This window comes from Gouania willdenowi, chromosome 21 (genome assembly GCF_900634775.1).
Source record: "Gouania willdenowi chromosome 21, fGouWil2.1, whole genome shotgun sequence".
Classification (NCBI taxonomy): Eukaryota; Metazoa; Chordata; class Actinopteri; order Blenniiformes; family Gobiesocidae; genus Gouania; species Gouania willdenowi.
This window is the reverse complement of record NC_041064.1, coordinates 4,822,570-4,837,913: the sequence shown is the minus strand read 5'-3', so window position 1 is coordinate 4,837,913 and position 15,344 is coordinate 4,822,570. Positions and strand designations below refer to the sequence as shown.

Sequence of the window (15,344 nt, the reverse complement as noted above, 5' to 3'; positions counted from 1 at the left end):
TAATAAAATAATGTGTTAACCATTATGAATGTATTGTGCTTCAGCACCATCTTTGTAACCGTATGTGATATTAAAATATGAAAGCACAAGGAGTTGACTGTAGCGTGACATGAAGGTTCCATCCGTCCTAAGCCTGGAAAGCTGCCGGTGCTTTGCTTAATCCACGTGGAATCGTAGCGGCTTCATCAGCACAAATGGCTTTGACATCCAGGCCTCTTATGATTGACAGCTCACTGGTGTTAAAGGTCTAAACCCGCTTTGACCCAGACTTCACTCAATTACCTGTTGATTTTTTTTTTTTTTTTGCTGATCGCAGCTCATGTTCTCATATATACTTGTTTTCTGGTTCATTTCAGCTTTTGGAAATGCAAAAACTGTAAGAAATGACAACTCTTCCAGATTTGTAAGTATGATGTCGATACAAACGTTGTTTTTAACTGATGATTGAACTGTATTTGTCCTTATTTATTTATTTATGCTCTTTTACAAGAAAATCACTTCTTGTTTTTTTTGCTTTTACCATTTGTTTTCACATTTTTCTACAACAAATCCTCTGACAAAACTCTTGTTTGGCCTGACTAGCATTTCTTCGATGCAAAATTGCTAAATAGCACTGGTCGGAGTTAGCAAGTTGCTAATCAATACTGTAGTGTGGATGAGCCGTGAAATAAGGGTTACTGAAGTCTTGTCAGAATTCGCCTTTTATTGCTGAACAAGGGAGCAGGACAATCGCACACAGTGCTCTTACACACCATCCACACTGTCAGCACATGAACTAACACACTCCTTTTCCTCCCGCCCACACTTATTAATCCTCGTTCTACTCCCGCCAACCACGAACTAACACGAGAGTGAGGACACAACAAAAGGAAACGTCACAATCACATACATTAATTCAGGGCGGCAAACACACACGGAAACACCCAACGTGGCAACCCAGACATGGCAACATAGAACAACACATAGAACAACATTAAGGCTGGATTCACCGGCATCACAATACTAACAACCAACAACACCTAAATCATGGAGTGTTTAATGGAGTAATAGCAACAAATATCTTCTTAATTTCCAATATTTAAACAATTCTAAATAATAAGCTAGTTTGAGTAGCTAGCTCGTTTTATTCACTTTCTTCCTGAGGCTACACCTTAGCTGTTGCTATGGATGCAAAATAGCTAATGGCACGTGTAGGAATTAGCAAGTTGCTAATCAATAACAACCAACTACAATTGATCCATGAAATGTTAATTGAGTTATAGCAACAAATCTCTTCTAATCTCCAGTATTCAAACAGTTCTATATAATAAGCTAGTTTGAGTAGCTAGCTTGTTTTATTCACTTTACTCCTAAGGCGACACATTAGCTGTTGCTATGGATGCAAAATGGCTAATAGCACGCGTAGCATTTAGCAAGTAGCTATTCAATAATAACCACGCATTATTCAAAATGTAATTGTCTTTTTATTAAGATCAATATGTAAAAGACATATTTAATGCGGGATATTTGATGATTTGGCTAACTAGCAATTTAGCCGCTGTTAGCATTTGATAGCTGCTGTTACAAAACACTTTTCAAAGCGAAACAACTCAATATTGTCATTCTTTTTACCTAAATTATTACTTATTACTTACTTATGGCTCAAGATTAACTCAAAACTTCCAAGTTATAGATGATGTGGACTTTCCAAACTTAGCAAAATAAACTTTACATCCAAATGTAAATTAAAGGGTATTGTTTGCCACTACACAGAATACCAGCCCACACAGCACCACAGCCACTTAATGGCTTTTGCACCTGGTAACTGGGTTCAGTAAATGTTGGTCTGGACGAGGGCTTTGATCTAAAGTGCAGCTGCTATGGCTCTATATAGACGGAACAGAAGTGTGGACATGTTTAGCTGAGTGTATCCGAGGGTAAAGTCTTTATTACATTAGCTCCCAACCATTGTTTTGTCTACATCTTTAAATCTGGTGCTGCTTTACTCTAATATGGAAACACCTTTAAAAAAAACTGATTCACGGGACATTTTAGCCTTATTTAATCTTTTAATGGAGGTAAAGCTAAATTACAAATTATATCCAGGGAAGTTAACCAGTTTTATTGTTTTTTTTTGTCATGGTTACCTCCCTACTTTAAATTATTTTTAACATTTTTTTTTGTCTTGCTGTTTGTTTCTCTGCACATAAGACCGTCCAAGCTTGTAAAAGCTTGTCAGTAAACTGCCAACACATCCATCATGCCCCACTTTTAGCTTCACTATTTACGTTATTGGTGCATAAACCAGCAAATACCAACACATCGTAGTGCTGGGATACGCAATTATTTCCAGGGGTATTATCATGGATTATGGCCCTGATCTGATCTGTTGATATTTAGGTAACCTTGGAATCATCCTTTACACACTGTGTGCTCTCCGGAGCCACAAAAATGTAATTTCTTTATCCAAGGGTCAAATACTGAGAATTAGTACAGGAAAGAAAAAATGTTTTCTGTGTGTTTTTGTTGTTATTTTGCAGTAATTGCCCTCGTTTTTGTGTGTGTATTGTGTTTTTGGATTAATTGTCCTTATTTTTATTGTTGTTTTGCATATTTTTCTGTATTTTTGTTGTCATTTTGTATGTTTTTCTATATTTTTGTCTATTTTGTTGTCATTTTGTAAGGTTTCCTTGTTTTTGCGAGTAATTTTGTGCAGTTTTGGGTACTTTTCTTTCATTTTGTGCCTTTCGAGTCATTCTTTGCGTTTTCTTCGGGGTTCATGCCTGCTGTGTTCCCACAGAGAAGCACAACACAGCCCGTTCTGCTGATCTGTCAGCTTTTAATACACCAGTGAAGGAAAACATTTAAACACACAGGGTTCTCTGTTTTAGATTCCAAGTTTTTCAAAGGAAAAAGTGGCTTTACATGATTTGTTTTAGTCTTAAAGCGGAAAGAAACTTGGCCTGCTGTGTGGAGGTTGTGTGGACGGCATAATGTGTTCTTAAACCAGGATTGGTAGTTTTTGCTGTGTTCGAAGATGTTCAATGATCAATTTGATCCTTGGCCTTACCTGACGTTTCCTTTTTTTAACCCTTAGGGAAAATATATGGACATTGAATTTGACTTCAAAGGAGATCCACTGGGTGGAGTCATCAGCAACTGTGAGTGATCATCTCAAAATAAAAAACTGGTACAAATATGAAATGATCGAGCACTTACACTAATGTGAATTTCAGCCTTTGTCATCCAACATATTCTACAGATAAAACAGGGTGGCAGTGGCTTAGTTCGTAGGGACATGGGTTGGGAATCGGAGGGTTGCCGGTTCAAGTCCCAGTACAGTCCAAAAGAACAGAACAGCTTGAGAGGTGCCAGGGCACTTCTCAAGCACTGCTGAGGTGCCCTTGAGCAAGGCACCGACCCCATACACTGCTCCCTTCATTGTAAAGTGACTTTGAGTACCCAGAAAAGCGCTATATAAAATTGATGTATAATAATAATAATAAAAATCCAGAGAGTTCTTAAACATGGGCTTGTATGGCTCATCCAAACTGTTTAAAAATGTACAATGAGGAAACTCATATTTATTTGTTTGGTCCATATTTGGTGCCTTAAAAAAACTAAATATTTTTTAGGTTTTACATTTGCACAAAATCTTTGAGTCGTTCTTTGTTCGTGCTTAACTTTCTCGACCCTTGTGTTTCTGTTTTTTAAAGCTTCTCATTCTCCTGCAAAGGCTTTTCTTAGTGGATTTAGTGATAAACATGACCTCATTCAGTGGTTCTCTAACTTTTTTTGGCTTGAGTTCCCCCTTTGTCCAACTACAACATTTTGCTTAGAAAACAATTTAAAAACAACTATAAAGCATAATGATGGAATGAACGAGTGATAACACGCATTTTAAAGAATCTCATTTTGTAAATAAGTGGAAAGAAAGAGGTTTTTTTTGGGGTCGTGACTCCATTTTGATATCAAGAATTCCTGGTGACCCCAAAGGCATTTTAGTTTGAAAGTATAGAAATACAACATTGTGTGTTTTGATTTTAAAAAATCAAATAATATTAATAATAATAATAATAATAATAATAATAATAATAATAATGATGATTTAAAAAATTTAAAAATCTATAATATTTCTCAGAAATATCAGATTTTATCGCTCCCGGTCACTTTATTTGGTAATTTCTCTCTCTCTCTCTCTCTCTCTCTCTCTCTCTCTCTCTCTCTCTCTCTCTCTCTCTCTCTCTCTCTCTCTCTCTCTCTCTCTCTCTCACCCTGTAGTGCCATCGCGTACCCCATGGCACTACAGGGTGAGAGAGAGAAATGGCACCATTTGAGAAACACATTGTACCAACAATGAAACAAATTGGAGAAAAGGGTTATATAATGAATATAAATAAATACATTTGGCTAAAATGGTTCATGCGAAACAGTCCAAAGCTCGAAAATACACATGACGTCATCATTTATGCCATGCGTTGGATACGATTAGTTAAAAGCTGTTATTTTCTATTTATTTTTAAAGGTTGTGATATATCGACGTTTCACTGACGAATATTACTATTTATTAATCAAACAATGCCTTGGTATATCTTAACTTTTTAAAAATAAAAAGAAAGAATAACTTTTCAACTCACTTCTTCATGTGTACTTTTGGTTCCTTCAAAATAAAACGCCATGTCTTGTTTTACGGCCTGAGGCCGTCAAGTCTGATGACGTTTTTATTTTGAAGCCAGAGGCCGTTTCATTTGACGACGTTTGGTTTGACAAGTGATGCCGTTTCATCTGACGGAGGTTTTGCTGAGTCATGAGTCTGTTTGGTCTGATAAATGACAGAGGTTTTCCTGATACCTCACTCTGACACCTGAGAATGTCCTAAAATGTACACCGTACCTTTGTGTTCTCAACAGTTTTTCACTTTTTTGCTATACCGCGCCTTACCTTCGAATTTCATTTTCTGTACTTTACTGCAAAGGTGCTGACATGCTACTTCTTCTTTAGAGAACTTGTAACTTCCCTGAGAATAGATGGGCCCAAACATAAAAGTGTCAGTAATGACAGGGTGGTTATGTTTTAGACGGCTTTTAGTCCAGATTTAACAGGATGTTGTCCCCACATCGATACTTTAATGTGTGTTTGCTTATGTGAGGCAGTGGAGAAGGCAGTAAACGCTGTTCAGGAAGCTTTTTACACTTTACAGCACACAATGGGAAGCTGTGGCTTTTATAACATGTTCAAGGATGATTGAAATGTTTGGCCCAGCCTGGGTGCTGTAAGGTCACTTTTATCCCTCTCAGGGGCGGAGCACCACATTTTGGTCACTGGGTACAAACCATCTTGTTGAGCCCCTATTTAAGCTATGTACACTTTTTTTTTTTTTTTATAAATATGTTCTACAATATTTTAGTGGTTTATTGAATGTTGTGTTTGATGTACTTTTGCTAATATATATATATATATATATATATATATTTGGTTGTTTTGCATGTTAATACACGTCTTTGTACACATTTGCTTTGTTTGCAAACATGTACAAAGACGTGTATTAACATGCATGAAAACAACCAAATATAGAGTATACATATATATATATATATATTAGTTTTTTTCCCAATGTGAAATCCATTGTCTTGGACAAAGTTGCTAATACATCCTATATTTTTGCTGTGCGGCTAGTAAAAGTATATTAATCATATTGCTGTATTTATCTGGTTAATGAAAGGTAAATATAGAATGACACTCTGGCCTCCTACTTAAGCAAAATGTAAATGTAGCCTGCAAAATAATTTTTTTTTTAGATGATTTTATCTACAATTAAAATTTGACATGTCTGCACATGCTGTCAAAGGTCAACACTACAAGAAGTGCAATATTTTTTAGACAGCAATGCATTTTATTATAATTTTTTTTTTTGTTATTGCAATTAAATAAATTGCATTATTTTATTGCATAATTGTGACCATCACCAGCCCTCCCTAAGGAAGGGAGGGCTGGTGATGTCTTCTTCTATGTCTCTGTGTACAACAACAAAAAGGTAAATTTAGACGATTTAATGCTACTGAAGTGCTGCGTCCTATAGATCTGTATGTGATTAATGACCAGTGGGTGTCCCAGATTCACAGTTCTCATGAAGAGCTCTCTAGTTTGTTGTGGACTGAAAAGTATCACTTGTGTCCTCTCAGCGCCCACCCACTGGTGAGTCAGAGAATGTGAAGATAAATATTGAAAAAGCACCACTGGCAGATGCTTCTTCTTCTATTTCTTTTTCTTTTTCTTTTTCTTTTTCTTTTATTCTTTTTATTCATTTTCTTATTCTTATTATTTTTTATTCATTTTCGTATTCTTATTCTTATTTTTTTTTTCTTTTAATTCATTCTTTTTATTATTTTTTTTTAATTTATTCTTCTTCCTTCTTTTTTCTTTTAATTCATTATTCTTCCTTCTTTTTCCTTCTTTTCATTCTTCTTTTTTATTTTTTTTTTCTCCTTTTTCTTCATTTTCCTTCTCCTTCTCCTTTCCTCTTTTGTTGTTCTTCTTCCCTTTTTCCTTCTTCTTTTCTTCTTCTTCTTCTTCTTCTGAGGATATCTTTATATAATGTTTCCTTTTATTGTTGCATAAAGTCTGAAGTGATAAATGGCATCAATGTGGAGTCAGTGAGGAGGAGTTTCTCCAACACCCTGTGATGTTTTTCTACAGTTGCTCTTTAATTAAGTGATGCCCCACCTAATGTGGTCGGCCCAGGTCCGGCTCCTTTTTAATCACGTTCTGTTTCACTTGGTCGGCGGCCCTGGAGAAAAAGGCTGACGTTTGATATCCGTGCGTGGTTTTCCTGCTTGTTCGTTTCCTGCGGTGTTTATATACACGCAGATAATTGCCAACATTAGCCAGGGTTGCCTTGGAAACCATAAATACATCATAGGATCCCCATCCTGAACCAATGGCAACACAACATTTGTAATGTTCAACAAATGTATTCCACTACTCTAGGCCAGGGGTTCTTAACCTTTGGGTCAGGAGGGGGTCACCAGATGCCTTCAAGAAACGAACAATATTTTTTTAACAATTTCAGCCCATTTTTGCTAATTTGTACCCTTTTACACCAAACCTGCCATATTTTAATCTATTTTCATCACTTTTTTCTCCTTTTAATGCATTTTTGCTACATTTCTGCCACTTCATTAAATTTTAATACCCTTTCTACACATTTTTTCCACTTTCAAAACATTTTCGGCACTTATAAACCCTTTACACCATTTTCCCCACCTAATGTTGACAATGTTGATCCATTATTGTCACTTAAACCTCTTTTCACCATGTTTCATGTTTATTTTTTGCCAATTTAACCACATTCATGGTTTGTCATTCCCATTAGTTAAACTAATTGTTCCATTATTGATACTTTGAACCCATTTCACCACCTTTTCCATCATTATTTGTCACTTTTAACCCGTTTTTATTTCTGAATAAAACAAGGATTTACATTTTTAAGATGATTATATATTATGGCACAAATACTAATAAACTTCCTGGGGTCCCCACTCCTCGCTCTCTTTATTTTGGGGGTCGTGGGCTGAAAAGGTTGAGAACCACTTTTTTAGGCAACACTTCTGGCAGTTTGAGATCTACCGATATTTGTTTTGGACCAAATTATATATTGTTGCATCTTTTTATTCCAACTTCAAGCTCCTGTGAAATCAATGCCCAGCAGTGTTAATTTTGCAGAACATTTTCGTCATAGTTTTCGTCAAATACATTTTCTTAAAGTGACGATAACGAGACTGTGACTAATTACAAATATACACACGAACAAAAACTACATCAAAATATATAGATTTTTGCCAACTAATAAAACTAAACTCTGTTTACATTGGACAAAATACAATCAGAAATAAGCTATTTTTTTGGGAAGGGATTTTATCAGAATTACTTTTGTTGCGTGGAAGGCAGACTGTCTCTAATAGATTTAGTTGAAAAACTAGAAAAACTATTTTGCAATTCAGTTTACATTTCCAAAAAGAAGTGGGGAAAAAGTACATACTTTATTTACATTTTAGTCAAAAGACTATGACTAAAACTGAATCAAAATCAAGTATTAACTGAATCAGTTGTCAGTTTTGCTGCTCCAGGAAGTGTGTGCAGAACTCTTCCAGTCTGTGTGGTATTATTCTAAGTATCTAACATGTGTCATCACGACTGGTTTTCCCCTCCGACTCTTTTAGATCTGCTGGAAAAATCCCGTGTGGTGAAACAGCCACGTGGAGAGAGGAACTTCCACATCTTCTATCAGCTTTTGTCTGGAGCGTCAGATGAAACTCTCAGTAAGTCACAGCGTCTGCAGGGTTCTACTCATCTTAAAACACTGTGATTAAAGATGGAGTTTGAAATGAAAGGTCTGGATGGGTTTAAATGGAAGAGCAGCAATGTTTCTATTAGCATGAACCACAAACTGGGTTAATGGTTCAAAGACACGCATCCACGCTGAGAAATAAAGAAAACGTTGTCCCGTCTGAACTGTGATGTTCGTACTTAATGCAAGTACGACCAGTGTCTTTATCAACTACAATAATATTTTTTTTTTTTGTGGATGTTTGTTTGTTTCTTCTTTTTTTTATTTATTTATTTATTTTTTTTTTTTTTTTTCGGTGAGGTTGTGTGTATTTTTTGTTGTCGTTTTGTGTATGTATTTGTGTATCAATTTCTGAAATTTTGTTGACATTTTGTGTGTTTTTGGAGTTATTTTGTCCACTTTTTTGTTATTTTGTGTTTTTGGAGTAATTTTATATCATTTTGTTTCTTTTTTATGTTATTTCGTGTATTTTTTGACTAATTTCTTTTTTTTTTTTTTTTTAGTCATTTTATGTAATCAAATCAAAGTTTTGTTGTCAATTTGTGTTCTTTTTTATTATTTTGTGTTTTTGGAGTAATATTATGCATCTGCTTTCGGGACCACAGCAAATTGAAACGAAGGCCACATGTGGCCCACGGGCCACCAATTGACCACGTCTGCTCTGCAGTTAATGCAACTGCGGTGGCTTCCAGTGAAGCGCATTTTGCAGCTGTAGGATCACATGACGGATTCTTCATTGACTCAGTCTTCCTGCCCAACACACACACACACACTGCTGTGAACAAAGCGTGCCAATGGAACCTGTTCCCTGTTTACTCCTCTTTGAACTGCTCCCATTGTTTCATGTCCTGAACACAGCAAAACAATATAATAATGGCCTCTGAATATCAAATGCACATCACAGGGACTTGGTTCTAGCTGCTCTTAATGCATCTACTAATGAAATGTGACACAAACACCCACCAGAGACGTATAGATGCTGTTGCTGCTCAATACAACGGGGAATGTGATATTACCCAACGGTTTTCACACCAATACCTCGGTGTGAAATATTATATTCAGACTGATTAGATTTCCCGCAGCTTTGGCCATCCTTTGCTCACGTCGATTACTGTATTTTATTCCTTCAGCTTTTACATTTTCCGAATAGACAAATCCTTGGATTTCATGTTGAGTGTTTATATAGAGTTCAGTGAAGGGAAAAAACAACTTACTTTAGGCAATTTGTTTTTAAAAAGTGTGTCTGTCTGCTTTATTTGTCACAGAGAAGCTAAAGTTGGAGCGAGACTTCAGCAAATACAACTACCTGAGCCTGGACTCAGCTGCGGTCAATGGGTTGGATGATGCCGCCAACTTTAGGACGGTCCGAGTAAGTCGCACACACACACACACACACACACACACACACACACACACACACACACACACAGGAATGGACACACACATTCACAATCCAATCATGTATCTTTGGGTTGTGCTGATGGACTAAACTCCACACTTAATGAAGCTGAATGACTTAATGAATCACCTCATTACATTTAAATGTGATTTAAATTTGTCCTTTCCAAAGAAATTCATTTTGTGGATGTTTTGTGCATTTTAATTTGTTTTTGTTGACATTTTGTGCTTTTTATAGTCATTTTGTCTGTTTTTATTGACTTTTGTTTGTTTTTATTGACATTTTGTGCGTTTTATAGTCATTTTGTGTGTTGTTGTTGACATTTTACACGTTGTTGGAGTCATTCTGTGTATTTTTGTTGACATTTTGTGCATTTTATAGTCATTTAGTCTATTTTTGTTGAGATTTTTGGTTTTTGCTGAAATTTTGTGCTTTTTATTGACATTTTGTGCATTGTTGGAGTCATTTGGTGTATTTTTTATGACATTTTGTCTGTTTGCATTGACATTTTGTGCGTTTTATAGTCATTTTGTCTACTTTTGTTGACATTTTGTGTGTTTTTTGTCATTTTGTTTATTTTTGGCATTTTATCTATTTCTGTTGACATTTTGAGAGTTTGAGAGTCATTTTGTATATTTCTGTTAGATTGTTGTGTGTTTGGAGTCATTTTGTGCACTTTTTGAGTAATTTTGTGTATTTGCTTTGGGTACCACACCAAATTAAAACAAAGGCTGCATGTGGCCCACATGCCACAAGTTACCAATGTCTGCTCTGTAGTAAATGCTGACTTAATAAATGACTTAATGATTCACCTCCATTACATTTTAATGTGATCTAAGTTTGGTTCGTTTCCAAAAATGGCCGCCTTGCCTTCCTGTGAACCTTCCTTTCCTAATAGTTTCATCGACGGCTGTTGGCACTTTAACATCAGCTGCCACTTTATTTTCCAGGCCACTAATTGGTCAAGGCTGGCTGTGTTTTACCGTGGATGGAGATTTATTCGTATGGACCAGAGAAGGAGGAAAAAGGAAAATCTGTTTCCAATCACATCCGGCTACGTGTAAACAAAGCCTCAGACTTGATGCTTTAATGACTTTTGAATTATTGCCTTTTAAAAAAAACAAAAACCAAAAAAAAAAGTCATGAAATATTTCTAAACCACCACCAAATTAAAACCCAGATAAACATGTACGCTCAGCAGAAATAAGGTCCACACACTGGTTTCTCTTTATCTTGGGGACGTAACAGAAAGAGTGAAGAAGTTATGAAAACGCTCCACACAACCTGCCCTTCCCACGTGTTGAAAAACTAACTGAACTTTGTACCCAACCCCTAAATGTGATCTAAAGCCTACAATGACTGAATAAACACTGAAACATCCACAGTATCAAAGGTTCCTCTTATAACCACATCATTGAAATCAAAGAATCGTCTCCTTTTTTTTCTTCACCTAAGATGTTGTTGATGTTTTCAATCCTACTTCTTTCCACCCTTTAATAGGATGATGTTTGCGAGACTGTCTGCTGCACTGCTCTGTTATCAGCCATGTCCCAGCATGCACTGCTCTATTGCAATCTACTTGTTACACATCCTGCTTCTCATAATCTCTGCGCTGATGTTAAAGAAAGACAAACCCTGACAAGTGTTATCTTGCTTGGGAACGATAAGGATCCTGTCTCTGTAGGGTGTGTCAAACTCGAGGCCCGGGGGCAAAATCTGTCCATTTTAGAGCATCCGATTTGTCCCACAAGAGAAAGTTAAAAAAAATTAATCACTATGTAAATTAACACATAATTAAATTGTAGCTATCCCAGTGGTCCCACCCAAGTCACAAATTCAATGAAACTGAACAATTTTAGCCATTTTTAATCACAATTTGTTGTAAAAAATGATTGTCTATCCTTGGGATGTAACGATTAATCTTAAAACTGTTAAAAATTGATTCATAGGTATCACGGTTCACATCAATGCTTTGAAAATTGAATCGCAGTACTTTTTTTAAACAGCTATATATTATCCTTCCAGAAGTATAAGCGGAGGGCGGAATCTGCTACTACTTTCTTTCTGGCCGCCTTCTACTCTTAAGCATGTTCATAAATGATTCCTTACCCCTTTAGGACCGAAAGAATATCTGTAATATTACGTGAATATCTGTAAAAGTCACGTTTTTCTATTAGCTCTGTCTGCTAGCATAGCATCTCTTCTTCACTGCTAGAATGTCTGCATGCCAACCGACCACTGGGTTACCAGCGCCCTCTGCTGGTCCAAACAATTATCTGACATAAATACAGTGAAATGACTGGGTTTTTTTTAAAGTCCAATTGTTTAGGCATAAAATATATTTTCAGTTGCACTTTTAAAAAGAAAAAGAACTATTATGCAGTTTTGCATTGTTTACTATAGAACAAGAATTTAAATTAATAGGCGCCTTCTTCATTTGTATTATTCCTTTATTTATTTCAATCAAGATTTATTTTTAGTTAAATTGCATTGTTTTGAATAGTTTATCAAGGGATTTTTTTAACAATGAAAAATAAATGGAAAATAGTACAGTAAAGAATATTTTTCAGTCATCATTCGTCTACAGTCAGTCCCATTTTGTAAAATAAAACGTGAGAGAATCGTATCTTGAACCCAGTATCGTAAATCGAATGGTATCGGGAGTTGAGTGAATCGTTACATCCCTAGGCTTTCCATATTCTTCTAGTTTCTCACTGAATATACCTGAAAAATTCCTTTAAATTACACAAAAAGTGATCACAGAATCGAGGAATCTTGCATTGAAATAAGATTGCAGTCGTATGATATAGGCCCAATAGTGGCTGCAAATATTGTCATTTTATTAAATTTGTGTATTTGGAGGGACAAAAATAGTTACTTGAATATTTGGTCATGCTTACGTGCATCTGTACCTGTGTGTTGATCTTATCAGATAGAACTGCAGATAAACCCGGAAATCAGATTAGTTCAGTCGTATTACTCACGTTGCTACAGTGATATATAATAAATGATTCATGTTTTCTCTGTCATTTTTGTTGACATTTTGTGTGTTTTTAGTCATTTTGTATATTTCTGTTAGATTTTTCAGTCATTTTCTACACTTTTTTGTCATTTTGTTCATAATTTTCTTGTGGATCGAATTGGGTGATCTAAAGGGCCGGATTTGGCCCCCAGGCGTTAGGTTAGACATGTCCTGTAGATCATTTACACATGGAAATGCAAACTAGGGCACAATTATCTTGAAATTACTCATTTTCTGATTTCTTTATTTATTTATTTATTTTAATTTTTTTGCCACATCATCCCTAGCATACATGCTTTTATAGTATAGCACTGCTACTAGATGTAACTTTGGCTTCTACTGTTTATGGATTCTTCCTGGTTGCCTTCCCAGAATGCCATGCAGATCGTGGGCTTCATGGAGGATGAATTGCATTCGGTCCTGGAGCTGGTGGCGGCGGTTCTGAAACTGGGAAACATCGAGTTCAAGCACGAGTCGCGCTGCAACGGCATTGACGAGAGCCGCATCAAGGACAAAAACGGTCAGCTCTCGTTGTAAACGCACTCCTTTACCATGGTTTCCCATCACAGATCCTCATTTATCAACTTTGCGTGAAAACTGGTTTAAATTTGAGTGCACATTTGGTTGTACGACAAGACCAACGTGTGTTTCATGAAACAAATCCTGCGGCTGAATTCGATCGCCATTAACATGTTTCAACCGCCTATTTCGGAGGCCCCGCCCACTGAGGTCAAACAAGAAAAGAGGTTTTTCCAAGATGAAAATCTGCATCCTCACATCTGAGGTAAAGGAAAACAAAGATTGGCTTTCCGTATGTGTGAAAACTTGAATTAAGAAACTAATTCAAATGCTCTGTAGAAGAGAATCAGCTACTAAGCAGGTGAAGTCTGCCCCCCTGTGTGCATCAAGAACAACTTCACAGCAGAGATCCTGGAAACCTGGAAATGTGAGGTTTATATCGACCTCAGTTGTATGCTTTAGGCAATAACTCTCACATTAAAATAAATTAATGATCAAAAGGCTTTAAAAAAGCCTTAAAAATTACTAAATGTTGTCCCTTGTTTATGTTTATTATGCCTTCATCTAATTACAAAAACTATTGACATTTAAAAGCATAAATGAGGTCCTACTTCCTCTGTACATTGATAAATGAGGGCCATAATGAGTTAGCGCCCCCTGCTGGCTACGTTTTCGTGATATTGTGTTTTATGATTTGATTCATAATATCTCTTTATTGTTTGGCTCCCACAGCTGTTCTCTTTAGGCAAATATTTATTTTCCATGTGACACTGGCACAATCCATCACACTGGCACTTTTACCACGGACACCATTAATCAGAGAACGCCACGTTTCCTGTTAGTTAGTTAATGTAGCTCTCTTTCCTCAGGCTGTTTGCTGATTTGTATTTATAATAAAAAAAAACACACACATAAAGCTTAGGAAGGTGATTTATTTAATGTGTGGCACAGATTTAAAGGAGATGTGTGAGCTGCTGGGGATTGAGCAGTCTGTGCTGGAGAGAGCGTTCAGTTACAGGACGGTGGAGGCCAAGCTGGAGAAAATGTCCACGACCCTCAACGTGGCACAGGTCTGAGACCACGATGATGTTGTTTTTTTTTTTCATGCACACACACACACACACACACACACACACACAGCATAGGAACAGATAAAGGGTCATTGCTTCCCCTCGACTTGCTCCTCTAGCTGCCGACTCTGATCCATGTCAGGCGTAGATGAAATCCTCTTCATTATAAATGAGCGGTTTTTCCTCCTAGAAACACAGATATAGGTCACATTCTGAGTTTATTGGGTTCATTCAGACTGTTGTTTTAAATGCGATGCTGTAAAAATCACGCTTAATTAATTACAGAAAAAGAACGCACAAAAATGTTTAAAAAAAGAAAACGATAAAGTACATAATTTTTTAAATATCAAATGTGTCTGTAAATGAGTCACCTAATAGCCTCGTTAAATTAATATCAAATTCAATTACAAAAGAACTAAAACGAGCTAAATTTAGATTTTTAAGTATTGGTTAAAATAAAAACATCAAAAACACAAAAGAATAACGGAAAAATATAAAAAGGAGAACAAAAAGACACAAAAATCACCCAAACACAACTTGTTTTTGCTTTTCTCAGCATTTATCACTGATAAATATTAATATAAAATGCATATAAGCAAAATAATTGAAGTTAACTCTCACTTTACCACAAACTGCGATGGATATATACTAGTGCTGGCATTTTATCGCGTTAATTATGATTGATTAATTACAGAAAAAGAACGCACAAAAATGTTATTCAAAAAACATTTTAAATGTATTTCTTTTTTTTAATATCAAATATGTCTATAAATGAGTCACATAATAGCAAAAACAAGCTGAATTTGATTTAACTTTAGGTAAAAATATAAACGTTGTAGCGAAAATAGTGTTTAAGTCATTCAGGCCTTACTGTCCGCAGCATTTATCACTGAATTTGATTAACTCATTTATTTTTTGTCATGTGCAGCACAAATGTGCTATATAAATAAAGTGGATTGATTGATTCTGCCATTTACCAAAAAACATTTACATTTAGATTACAAATTC

At 35.9% G+C, this 15,344-nt stretch overlaps 1 protein-coding gene across 6 annotated transcripts in view; it reads left to right on the top strand.

Moving 5' to 3' along the window:
* myo1b (myosin IB) overlaps positions 1-15,344 on the top strand; it is a 93,064-nt gene that overhangs the window by 49,491 nt on the left and 28,229 nt on the right. For all 6 annotated transcript variants that reach the window (XM_028435790.1, XM_028435794.1, XM_028435791.1 and 3 more), the window contains 6 exons: positions 357-403; positions 3,077-3,140; positions 8,199-8,297; positions 9,592-9,695; positions 13,120-13,267; positions 14,218-14,336. In XM_028435790.1, the coding sequence (XP_028291591.1) occupies positions 357-403; positions 3,077-3,140; positions 8,199-8,297; positions 9,592-9,695; positions 13,120-13,267; positions 14,218-14,336 (581 nt within the window). The remainder of the gene's footprint in view (positions 1-356; positions 404-3,076; positions 3,141-8,198; positions 8,298-9,591; positions 9,696-13,119; positions 13,268-14,217; positions 14,337-15,344) is intronic.